At 42.2% G+C, this 12,464-nt stretch overlaps 1 protein-coding gene across 2 annotated transcripts in view; it reads left to right on the top strand.

Moving 5' to 3' along the window:
• Positions 1 to 12,464, top strand: part of LOC146613575 (protein unc-13 homolog A-like) — a 31,272-nt gene that overhangs the window by 6,884 nt on the left and 11,924 nt on the right. For both annotated transcript variants that reach the window (XM_085379029.1, XM_085379028.1), the window contains exons 5-20: positions 73 to 196; positions 862 to 932; positions 1,103 to 1,157; positions 1,468 to 1,497; positions 4,258 to 4,471; positions 5,780 to 6,868; positions 7,023 to 7,125; positions 8,390 to 8,433; positions 9,418 to 9,496; positions 9,939 to 9,944; positions 10,042 to 10,116; positions 10,225 to 10,444; positions 11,110 to 11,337; positions 11,527 to 11,668; positions 11,879 to 12,048; positions 12,218 to 12,333. In XM_085379029.1, coding sequence (XP_085235155.1) covers positions 73 to 196; positions 862 to 932; positions 1,103 to 1,157; positions 1,468 to 1,497; positions 4,258 to 4,471; positions 5,780 to 6,868; positions 7,023 to 7,125; positions 8,390 to 8,433; positions 9,418 to 9,496; positions 9,939 to 9,944; positions 10,042 to 10,116; positions 10,225 to 10,444; positions 11,110 to 11,337; positions 11,527 to 11,668; positions 11,879 to 12,048; positions 12,218 to 12,333 — 2,766 coding nt within the window. The remainder of the gene's footprint in view (positions 1 to 72; positions 197 to 861; positions 933 to 1,102; positions 1,158 to 1,467; positions 1,498 to 4,257; positions 4,472 to 5,779; positions 6,869 to 7,022; positions 7,126 to 8,389; positions 8,434 to 9,417; positions 9,497 to 9,938; positions 9,945 to 10,041; positions 10,117 to 10,224; positions 10,445 to 11,109; positions 11,338 to 11,526; positions 11,669 to 11,878; positions 12,049 to 12,217; positions 12,334 to 12,464) is intronic.

The following is a 12,464-nucleotide window of genomic DNA, read 5'->3' as shown; positions in this document are numbered from 1 at the left end:
TCACAACTTTAGAAATAGCTGTCAAGTGGTGGTTGAGGACTCTTCACTCAGTTTTATGTTTGTGTAATGCAGGAAGGTCCAGGGGAGTGGCTCACGCTGGACTCTCAGGTCATCATGGCTGATAATGAGATCTGTGGCACCAAAGATCCCACCCTCCACCTGGTTTTACTCGATACGCGCTTCGAACTGCCTCTAGGTGAGAAATCAATATTCACATCAAAACCAGAAACTGTCAGTTGGTGGGAAAAAAATGAGAATTTGAAATTACAGGAAGTCATCAATCCTGTTGGCAACCGGGGGGATATGGAGCAAATAAATTATGTCTGTTGGTACATTTTCACAGCAAACAGTGATAAATGAGGACCAATAATTTCTGACTGATTAATTAAGCTGACCTACTTTTCAATTCTATGTTTGAGAGGACGTCGTGTGCAGATGTGTGTCATGGAGGGCAGTGTTTGTGCTCTTCTTTTCTCGGTGATCAAGCTGTGTTCCACTTAGCATTGATTAGGTGTCATTTTCATGCTGTTTCCCCTTCCTGTAGTCAATATTGCACACCTGACTCCACAGTTTGTGGACCTGACCTATTTATAGGTACTTGGCTTTAGACCTGTAAGTGGAGGAGGGCAATTTTCAATGTCACTGTATCCTAGTTAGACCAAAGTTTCCAATCTCAATAATATTTACGGATGGCTTGTTATACAATACTTTGTCTTCATTTGGGTCGCCTTTCATTTGTGACATAGAACAAAACAGTTCTTATGCAGACAGTCCTGTGAAAAACTATTTTAAGTGCTTATTTAGGAGAAGCTCTGTTTTTGCTGTGTTTGTAAGTGAGCCTTTCTCACTGGTTGTTTGCAGATATCCCAGAGGATGAAGCACGGTACTGGGCCAAAAAACTGGAGCAGCTCAATGCCATGAGGGACCAAGATGTAAGCTGTTACCCAGTTTGATTTAATATCCCTACGGCACATCCGTACTTTTTAGGAACAAGCCAACATGATTAATTGGGGGAATATTTTTCAGTTTACGAGATGAAATCCAACATTTTCTCCACTTCTGTTTCATTATTTTTCAATTATCCTCACGGTCTCGGCTCCAGTATTCATACCAGGAGGAACAGGAACGCCCTCTGCGTGTGCCAGGAACCCAGTGCTGTAAGTAACCCGTCGCTGTTTTTACAAATCAGTTTGTGCTTAACAGGAGAATTATGTGTCTAGCTTCAGAGATGTAATTAGTTTAAGATCAGCATGTGCATGGTGCATATAACCACACGAGGGTTGTTGAGCATAAGATGGGGAAAAGGGCCCGGATATCTGCACTGTAAAGAGATCGATAGCGTTAGATATCCAGAGGCGAGCTCCTCCAGAATCCTGATTTGAAGTGTTTAATGGCACGGAATCATGTTTACGTTTTAACACCGGTATAATTCATAATCAATACTGACATCCTCCTGTTTCCCTGCAGGTAACTGGAGTCTGTGGGGAGACCAACAAAGTAAGTGTACATACACTCACACTTTCTAAATTGCTTTGACTCTGCAATCCATCATTAGATTTGAAATCAAGCAATATGATCAATGGAGCGCTGACTTTGAGCTTCAATTTGAGGTCGTTTTCGTGTAGTTGTATATCGGGTGAACTGTGTTGGAGTGATTGTGATTTCAGCCACCTCTGAAAGCTGTGAGGCTATATTAAATTCCATATGTGGTAGTCACAGCAGTACAAACAAATATCTACTTCCAGTAGCAGTGTTACTTGTTACTGCAGGTAATAAACAGACCTTTGTTTACGGCCATGCTGGTAAACAAAAATGACTTCAATGACAAAGTTTACATATTATTTCAAGTAATTTCGATGAACTAAACTTTTAACATTAGTTACTGTTTTATTTATTTATTTTATACAGTGATTGAAAGAAAAAAAAAATCAGCATCTCATTGTCCGGACATTCAAATCTACACAAAAAGTCTCCTTTGTCTCGCTTCCTTCCTGACTATCGCTTTCTCTCTCACTGTGATTAGCAGATGGTGTTATATAAGTGCCTTTCAGACTCACCCACACAACTGCAGCGATTCATCTCTCTTCACTCAGATTTTAAAAAAAGGAAAAAGCAGGGAGTGGGGTGTGATGATGGATGCTGAGCTGATGGAGAGGGGAGAAACAGGCAAAGAGAGAGAGAGACGGGGGGCACACGTGGGGGACATGAAGTTTGATGCCTTTAATTAGTGTTTTTACATGCCCAGGCGGATGAAGATGAAGGTGCGAGCGGTGCAGCGGCTGCCTCCATCAGTGGCTTTCAGAGTGCAAAAGATGATGGATAATGATGAATGATTAATAGATAGCTGGTTTCTCTTTCGACTGCTTCAGCACTGTTCAAGTCGGTCATCACTTCCCTCTGGGATTTTTAATCTAATCCAATCTATGAATGAATGAATGAATGAATATTCTTTATTGTCATTGTCACAGGTACAATGAAATTGAAAGATGTCTCTGGTCAGTGCAACATCACAAAAGATAAATACTTAAAAACTATAATTAAATACTTAAAAACTATAATGATAGGATATAAAAGATAGAAATACATATAAAATACAGTATTCTCATACCGTAGATACACCCAAGCAATCCAGGCCTAAGGCCCCATACAGACACTCAACATACGACCTAGTTGATATATCACTCAAACAATCAATCACTCAATCAATTTGTTAGCGCATCCAACAAAACATGTCTGAAAGCATTCCAACATCAAGGGCACAAATGACAACAGGGGCAATGAAAGTCATCTACTTTTAGTAGCATTAAGACATGATATTGCAATTGGGTAGAAACTGTGTTTGAGTCTGTTAGTCCTTGTGTATGTTGTTCTATACCGTTTACCTGAAGGCAGCAGTTCGAACATGGAGTGTCCAGGGTGTGAGGTGTCCTTTATGATGTTATGGGCTCTTTTGAGGCAGCGGGAACTGTGTAGGTCTTTCAGTTTGAGGAGAGGGCAGCCGATTGTCCTTTGGGCAGCGTTGATTACTCCCTGGAGTGCTTTCCTCTGAGCCACTGTGCAGCTAGCGTACCATATGCCTATGCAGTACGTTAGTATGCTTTCGATGGAGGCTCTGTAGAAAGACACCAGCAGTCTCTGTGTGATGTTGTTCTTCCTAAGCACTCTCAGAAAGTACAGTCTCTGTTGTGTCTTTTTCAGTAGCTCAGAGGTATTCACACTCCAGGATAGGTTTCCCTCTATGCTGACTCCCAAGAAGCGGAAGTCTGCCACCCTCTCCACACAGTCGTCGCTGATGATTAGTGGTTGGATTTCTGTCTTGTGTCTTCTGTAGTCAATTATGAGTTCTTTGGTCTTTTTCGTGTTTAGGAGAAGGTTGTTATCCTTGCACCATGAAGACAGCCGCTCCACCTCATCTCTGTAGGCAGACTCATCTCCCCCAGATATGAGCCCCACCACAGTAGTGTCATCTGCGAACTTTACAATGGCGTTGCTCTGGTGGGCGGGGGTGCAGTCGTGTGTATAAAGCGAGTAGAGCAGTGGACTAAGCACGCAGCCCTGTGGCGACCCAGTGCTTAGATTTAGGGCTGGAGATGTGTAACATCCCACTCTCACTCTCTGTCTGCGGTCGGTGAGGAAGCTATTGATCCACTTACAGGTGCTGTGAGGAAGCCCTAGGTCTTTTAGCTTGGCGTCCAGTTTGTATGGAAGAATGGTGTTAAATGCCGAGCTATAATCCACAAAGAGCATACGCACATAGCTTCCTTGCCTCTCCAGATGTGTTAATGCTACATTGAGTGCTGTTGCTATGGCGTCCTCTGTCGATCGGTTTGCTCTGTAGGCAAACTGGTGTGGGTCAAGGCTGCTGGGTAGGGCTGCTGTAATGTGGTAACGCACAAGTTTCTCAATGGACACCACAGAAAAGTAAAGCGTCCCCTCAGCAAGCGGCATAGATTTACATTCGGCTATGACGGGAGGGTGAGAGGGAACATGCTGATATTCGTCGTGTGCTTCATGTTTCACTTCACTTTGAATGGCCTGCAGTTTATGGGTGTAGCTGGGGTTCAGCGGCTCATCTTTATTATCTGTAATTACCATAGTGTAAAAAATTGGTTTAGTGCTGATTAGAGCCTCTTATCTCTATACCACATGACGGTTTCATTATTTTCATGGTAAATTATTCTGAATTTCTTCTTCCGGCTATAGCAAATTGTGAAGTTTTTTTTTTTTCTTGCTATGAATGTGTGTGCTCCTCTGTAGATGAAGACCCAGATAGTGCTGTGGACGACAGAGACAGCGACTACCGCAGTGAAACCAGTAACAGCATCCCCCCTCCCTACTACAGCACATCCCAACCCAACGCCTCTGTCCACCAGTATCCTATCAGCCACCAGCACCGCAACTCCAGAAGCTTCTCTTACCCTCGCTCTGGCAACAGCCATGACCTCGACTACCACCATCAGAGGACTGTCAGGTGTGTTTCTGCTTTGGTGTAGGCGTGTCTGTCCCAACAGTACCATGGCTGGCAGATTAGATGTGATGTTTAGTTCAGCTATAACCAATTTTGTCGCAGACGTTTTGATCTTCTATAGTAAGAAAAGACACAGGGGATATTAAAAAAAAAAGTATTTTTCCAGGTGCCTCAATAAGCCACGACAATATGATAATGGCCTGCATGAACAATACCTGGCACCTAAGTGGAAATCAGCCATGAATCATTCATGAATCATTCATTAATTCATGTCCGCCTGTGTTTTTCCTGCTGTGACAAGTCAGAAAGTCCTGTTAATGACTCAGTACAGTTAATGAAAATGTTCAGTGTCTTTGGTGCACATGCAAGCCTTTCATTGGTTTTTTCAGACAAAAAGCTGCATCTGTTTCAGAGTTGTTTACAACACTGTTAGACCTCTCAACATTTACATATCTTCCACAGAGTTAGAATGAAAATATACATTCATCCACACTCTGCTTTATGAATTATTCAGGTGGCAATCTCATGGTCAATACTGCACATAAGATTAGCTGTCTCTGTGAGTGTATTGGACAGGGCAACCTCCTCACATCCCCGCACATCCTTCTTCATCTCTTCCTCTCAGCTCTCTGCACTCGCTCCCTCTCTGCACTTTTGTTTTGTCACCGTGCTCACCATCCCTCCTCTCTTCACCGTCTGCCTCTCCCTCATTCATCCTTTTTCTTCTCTGTGCCTCTATTTTGTTTTTAATAACCCCATTCATCAAATAGCATGAATAAGTTTTCCCCATTTGTTGCATTTCTTGATGCTTTTTTCATTTTTCCTTGGTCAGCTTTCTCGGGGCCTCATACCTTTCTGTTCTGCTCTATTTCTTGCTACTTGTCTGGTACTCTTGTATCCCTGGTGCTTTTCATTGATTAGCCATCAGCATTATTTCAGGCGGCCTCAAGACATGTAGAAAAGGTATTTTGTTGAGCTGTCTAGCAGTGTATCAGCCATAAAGGGCTCTAATATAGTGCTCTATAAGCATTTTTAAGATAATAGTCATAGAGGGATGGTAAACCATTTATTCTACATATGCCTAGATACTCACTAATATACATGTAATAATAGCATAAATTATAGTGTATGTATGTTTATTATAAAACTGTCAACCTTTTCTTAGTACCTTGGGTACTCTCCAGGCAATGCTGTCTTGCATTTTTATATTTTTCTCTTCTCTTCTCTTCTCTTCTCTTCTCTTCTCTTCTCTTCTCTTCTCTTCTCTTCTCTTCTCTTCTCTTCTCTTCTCTTCTCTTCTCCTCCCTCCAGTCCCACTGGGAGCTATGCATCATCTGCAGAGCTCAGCCGGTGCAGCAGTCAGCTGAGCGAGGAAGACTACGGTGGTGAGTACGGGGAGAGGGACCTTTACGATGAGAATGACTCCTACCATTCCTGTCACTCCTCCGTTAGCTATAGTAAAGGCTCTCCAGACTGGGACCCTGATGAGACTCAGGGGGCGTACAGCGATGAAGGTGGCTACAGCAAAGATGGAGGAGAAGAGGCTGCTCTGTATGAGGAGGATGACGGAGGACTGTTATATGAAGGAGAAGAGGAAGGCCTCTATGAGGATGAGGAGATGATGTATGATGATGAGGATTTGTACAATTTGGATGGGACCCTCAGTGAGGACATGGAACCTCCCTTCACTCCCACTCCAACCTCAACTGCCCCTCCAGCACTTGATGTACCCAACTCCAGGCCCCCTCTAGAGAAGCAAAACTCCCTGCACCAACAGCAGCCTCCTGCTCAACCCTCTAACCAGTCCAACCAGGCTCATTCTGCTGGTATGGCACCAACAACACAGTCCCCTTCTGGTCAACAAACAGCCCAACCGCCCAAACAACCCCAGACCCAAACACAACCCCAGCCGCAGCCAGCTCCTTCTGCCACGTCCTTCTTCTCCATGGCCAAACCTCTAACAGCTGCTGTCACAGGATTGGCTTCCAGTTTCCTGTCTTCTGTCCCCACAGCCCAGCCAGCTCAGTCTCACCCTTCACCTTCAGCTGTATCTCAGCAAAACCATTCTGCTGCAGCTAACTCTGTCCCTCCATCTCACCCAGCCACTTTGGCTAACTCAGCCCCTGCTGCATCCCAGCCCCCTTCCAAAGCAATGGGCCCTTCATCTGAGCAAACCCCATCTAATCTCAATGATCTGGCGACCCAGTCAATGTCATTTGAAGACCAGGCTCCCATGGTTGAGGAGGAACCATGGCTAGAGCAGGAAACAATGCTGGAGAAGGAGGCCAGAACCCCTCCCGCACAGAATGAAGAGATGATTCCCATTGAGCAGAAAGAGGAGAATTTTGAAGAAAGCAGACCCGTGACCCCAGATGAGGAAAAAGAGATGCCACCTGAGAGGTAGGATTGAAGGTTGAATGGAAATAAGATCAATTCACTGAATCAACAAAAAAAAATCAGAGCTGAAAAGTTGTTTTCACAAAGATCTTTTCAGCTGAAAACAACTTTTCTTCAGCTGAAAAAAGTAAAAAAATGTTGTTGTTTTTTCTTTTAGTCCTCCAGTAACAGAGGAGCCCAAAGAGCCAGTTGATCCAGCAGTTAGAGCCAAAGAGAACTGGCACAGACTCTACAACAAGGTCTTAGAACAACTCCGGGAGGTAAGTGCACCATTTACTCCCAGTCTCAGCTCTGACCGAGCCACACCCTTCCAGCCTCACTGCAACAGTCCACTCAACTGAGCTGTGTGCCTGATTCAGCTCCACCCAGTGATATCAAAAATACACCTCAGTTCCAGGGACTCTAAAGTGTCTACCAGGTCTCTGAAATATGTATGCGCTATCCATTATTTATGTGCAGAGGCAGGGTACATACACTAACTTCTTGAGTTCTGTTTTGATAGTGTTTTATGCAGACTTAATGTGTTTCATATTCTATAATTGATACCTTTTTGGCTTCCTTAAAAATAAAAATACTTGGCAGGGAGCAAACTTCATATTTTAGCCTGGGTGCAGCTCCACACCACTGCTTGACAAGAACTGCATGGCCTAGCCAGATACATTAAGTTTTGCTTGGTCGGTTTTCACTTGCATATTTTATTTATATATTATGTTGCTGTTCATTGCGTTTGAATTCAGTTGTGCAGAGAAATAATCACTTGCTTCAATGTTTATTTTGATGTGTGTTGCATTATGTTTTTGTACATTTGGCTTCCTTCCCCTCTCTTTATTTTGATTTTTTTTGTTTGTTTGTGCCAACCCGCTTTGTTTTCTTTCCAGTTTCATGTCATTGCCATAGTGACACTCACATGCACTTTGCTCGGCCATCATTGGAGCATGCTGACAGGTAGGTACAGCCTGAACATGTTGCTTGAAAGACAGAAGGAAATGCGTCCTGCTGCATATCTATATAAACAGACACCTTCGCTTCGTTCATTCATTTTTCACAACAATTTGACCTTTTTTAGTTGTATCTTTCAAGAGCTGAGCAGTTTGCATATGTGACATAAATTAATTGGCTTTCCAGAAACACCTTTGAATTGAACGTTTACATAAATAAGAGTACTTTGCATAGCTCCATAATCCATAGTAATTTACTGACTAAGTGGTTCTTTTGGTTCTAAATTCTGCTGCCTATAGCGTAAATGCCTTTGTAAACGCCATTATCTTTGTTTCACAGCTGTACAAAGAGCACACTAACTCTGTAATTTCTCTGACCCGCCCTCCTTCAAACAGTGATACAATAATTCAAAATGGGATGGGGTTTAAATGTGAAGAGTTTAATTGAGCACTTTCATAATCAGATAACTTTCATTATGGTGATGCAGCTGTATTCATGCAGCATATTAAAGGAAAAGAAAACCCTGTAGGGACAAACTTCAGATGTCTTTTTTCTTCTTTGACATTCCTCCTCTTTCTCTCTCAGGCTCGAGGAGAGACGTCCAACTCGCTGTGGTTTGGTAAAGGAGGGTGAGTCGTTTATGTTCTCTTACATGACATTACATCAGACAGTGTTTCAGTTAGGTCAAATAATATATCAGCAATTTTACAAAGTACATGAGAAATTTGAAATATTATATAACTTTTTACAGGTAATAACTGTTTCCTTTCCTTTGAAATACCTAGACATTAAAGTGAAGCCACTCCATAACATTAACACTGTCTGAACCCTGAAATGTACAGTACATTGGCAAATATTGTTTATTTTTCCACAAAATTACCAAAAATTTATGCAGTAATAAAAATTACTAACAGAATAATTTATCTCTTTTCCTGTAAATTTTCTTACACACTACTTAAATGTACTCACAATATAATTGTTTCTTTGTTTCCTGATGTGTTAGCCCTGTTATTCTAGTAAATTTACCCTTTAAGTATTTGTAGGTAATTATTTTGTCATTTCAAGTAAAGTACATTAAAATTCCATTTAATTACTTGGGAAGTATGCACCTCAAGTACAATTAAAGTTATCCTCAGTTCATTGGTGAAAGAATCCTTTAGTGTTTTAGCTTGACAATCCTTTTTTTTTAGCCCAGAAATGTTTCGTTCTGTTTTATCGAGGCTCGTTCAGCTTGTGGCATTAAGCCAGTCAGCACTGAACAGCTCTGGGGTGCCCCGACTTGGCTGGCAGGTCGTTTGTAGATGAGGGAGACGTCAGAGCTCAACTGAAGCTTCATGCTGAAGAAATGCTACGTTAGCCAAATAGAAACCCAGCAGTTAATGCTAGGTGTGTGGAGTGTCATGCCCACTATTTTATACAAAGCAGCCGCTGTAATTAAACTCCCCAATCAAGTCCTTGAGAAGTCCTTGACTGAGCATTAAAAAGGACTGAGATAAATCCATCACCCTCTTTGTTCCAAATCTCAAGTTTATAGTAAAGCATTTTGATTATAAAAATATAAATACTGATGAGTATATGCATAAATATTTTACTGTTTATTGTTCAACTTACAGAATGGGAGGTGCACTATACAGTATTGACAGCATGCCCGACCTTCGCAAGAGAAAAGCCATTCCTCTAGTCAGAGATCTGGTGAGAACATTAACACACACACGTGCACAAACACGCGGACACACACATGTAATAAACCCCACACTAAGAATCCTTTTTGTGTAGACACAATTGATTTCTGTCTACGATCTTTCCTCTGTCATTGATTTACTGTCTTTTATTTTGCGTTGTAGTTAGTTTTTCTTCCTCTTACCTTATGCATGATTGAACTTCTACTTTTCTAGTTCACCTGTTTTTATAATCAAAAGTAAATTTACTCCACCTGTAGCCAGTTTGATTGCTGTGCTTTGTTTGCTGATAAATGCTGCATAGCAGTAAATAAGAGTTCAGGAAACATACTTGTACACACACAGATCATTTAGATTCTGATAGCTCACTGTTTTAATATCCCTAACTTTGCTCACATCTGTTTTTGTCTCCTTCCACTCTGCTCCTGTGTTTAATCATTGCCTGATATCTTTAGGCGATGGTAAGTGTATTTTATTCATCAAAGAAATCAAATATTAGGATCTATGCAGTTGCTCCACACTTGAAAACATTTTTTTTGTTTGCCGTCTCCTCCTCAGTCTCTGGTGCAGAATTCACGTAAAGCTGGAATCACCTCAGCCATGGCCTCCACTACTCTCGGCAATGAGGAGCTGGTGGGTTTTCCTCCACATGTTTCTTTGTCAGTTTTTTTTTCAGGACCTTCAGAATTTAATAAATAGCTGGACTTAAACATATGTTTCTTTTCTGTGTGGCACTTGCAGAAGATTCATGTTTATAAAAAGACCCTGCAGGCTCTGATCTACCCCATCTCCTCCACTACACCACACAACTTTGAGGTGTGGACAGCCACCACTCCCACCTATTGCTATGAATGTGAGGGACTACTCTGGGGCATCGCACGTCAAGGCATGCGCTGCTCAGAGTGCGGTGTCAAATGCCACGAAAAGTGCCAGGATCTGCTGAATGCCGACTGTCTGCAGAGTAAGGCCACACAGATTTTGGCACTCGTGCGGACAGGCATAAAACATACACATCTTTCTATTGCGCATCTGCACACACCCAAACTGTTTTAGCTCCTCCTGTGTATCCTTCTGCCCGATTGACATCCCATTATTCTTGTCCTCTGTCCACTCTCACATTCTCCTCCCTCTTCCTTTCCAATTTATCTCCTGAGTAATGTGCTGTCATACCCCTGCCCTTTTTCGCTCTCCCTTCTCCCCATAGGCTTTGCATCCATACTGCTTTGTCTAATTTAGTTTCACAAAGAGTGACTTATCCAGTTCCCATCCTCATCTTAGAGTCAGTCTAGGCGATGCATAATTCATTTCTTCTGAGTCCAAAGATTCTTATAAGATCTTGATCCTGGAAACATTTGTTGATCTTTTTACAGTTACTTGACTATCTTGTTTTTCCCGAGTAGATCAATGGTTAAGTGGAGTCAGTCTCTGTCATTGTTTGAGGGAATTTAGGGGTTTGACTCCTGGCCAAGAAATGTCTTTCTAAATTGATCTGATGCTATCTTAACTTGGTGCCCAGTTTTAAGGAAATATATTGCAGTGACTCAGATATATTCCCTTCCCAACATATTCCCACTATCAGCTATTCGTTGTGCATCCCTTCATTCATTTTTTTTCCTGTCTATTCAGGAGCTGCAGAGAAGAGCTCCAAGCATGGCGCAGAGGACCGGACCCAGAACATCATCATGGTCCTAAAGGATCGCATGAAGATCAGAGAGAGGAATAAGCCAGAGATCTTTGAGCTAATCCAGGAAGTGTTTGCCCTCGACAAAGCAACGCATGGCATGCAAATGAAACAGATCAAGCAAAGTGTGCTTGATGGGACCTCCAAATGGTCAGCTAAAATCAGCATCACAGGTACAATTGAATATACATTTATATATTTACCTGAAATAATTGTTGAAGGATACATGTTTGGAGATGTAAAGCCCATAGATGCAAGTTTGATTTTTATTTTCAGAAGCTGTTTTCTCTTTTTCTTTCTTTTGTAAGAGAGTTGAAAAGATGTTTTTATACATTTACCTTTGTCTCTCGCCTCTTGCTCAGTGGTGTGTGCCCAGGGCCTTCAGGCTAAAGACAAAACAGGCTCCAGCGACCCTTATGTAACTGTTCAAGTTGGAAAAACCAAGAAGAGGACAAAGACCATCTATGGTAACCTCAACCCTGTGTGGGAAGAGAGCTTCCACTTGTGAGTTCACTAGAAAGCCTATCATAAAAGTTTCAAATGCAAATGATATCTTATTAAAAGTTGTTGAAAATTAAATTTTTATGGTTTGTTTTTATGTCTAAGGCCCACGCAGTAGTTGTAGTTTATTTGGACTAATTTCCCCCACCCTTTCTGTATTACAGTTGTCAACTTTTTATGTTTTCCACCCGTTTGTCCCCCTTCTTCATCCAGTGAATGCCACAACTCATCTGACCGCATCAAGGTCCGTGTGTGGGATGAAGACGATGACATCAAGTCTCGTGTGAAACAGAGGTTCAAACGTGAGAGCGATGACTTCCTGGGTCAAACCATCATCGAAGTCCGCACTCTGAGCGGGGAGATGGACGTCTGGTACAACCTAGGTGAGTTTTTGTGGGACAGGAGAAGAGGCTGAAAAGGGGATAGTGTGTTAGAGATGAATGAGAAGATCAACAAGTCAGTAAGAAATAACAGATAATTGAAGTGCTTGTCTGTTGTAGATAGGAGAAATTTTAGCCAACTAAGGGGACATTTCTTGCTTTCTCGTGACAGACAAGAGAACAGATAAGTCTGCTGTGTCTGGAGCAATTCGGATGCACATAAGTGTGGAGATCAAAGGAGAGGAGACGGTGGCTCCTTACCATGTCCAGTACACCTGTCTGCATGAGGTCAGTCTGCACAAACATGTGGTGGAAATCCTTTAACCTCCTAGGACCTGGCGTCCACATATGCAGACATCACATTTTGGGTTATTTAGACCAAAATACTCAATTTTGCTCTACAAGGGCCTGATATCCAC

The sequence above is a fragment of the Diplotaxodon limnothrissa genome, linkage group LG18 (genome assembly GCF_057381915.1).
Source record: "Diplotaxodon limnothrissa isolate DT_005_m linkage group LG18, D_limnothrissa_male_GT1.1, whole genome shotgun sequence".
Classification (NCBI taxonomy): Eukaryota; Metazoa; Chordata; class Actinopteri; order Cichliformes; family Cichlidae; genus Diplotaxodon; species Diplotaxodon limnothrissa.
This window is presented reverse-complemented; position numbering and strand designations above follow the sequence as displayed.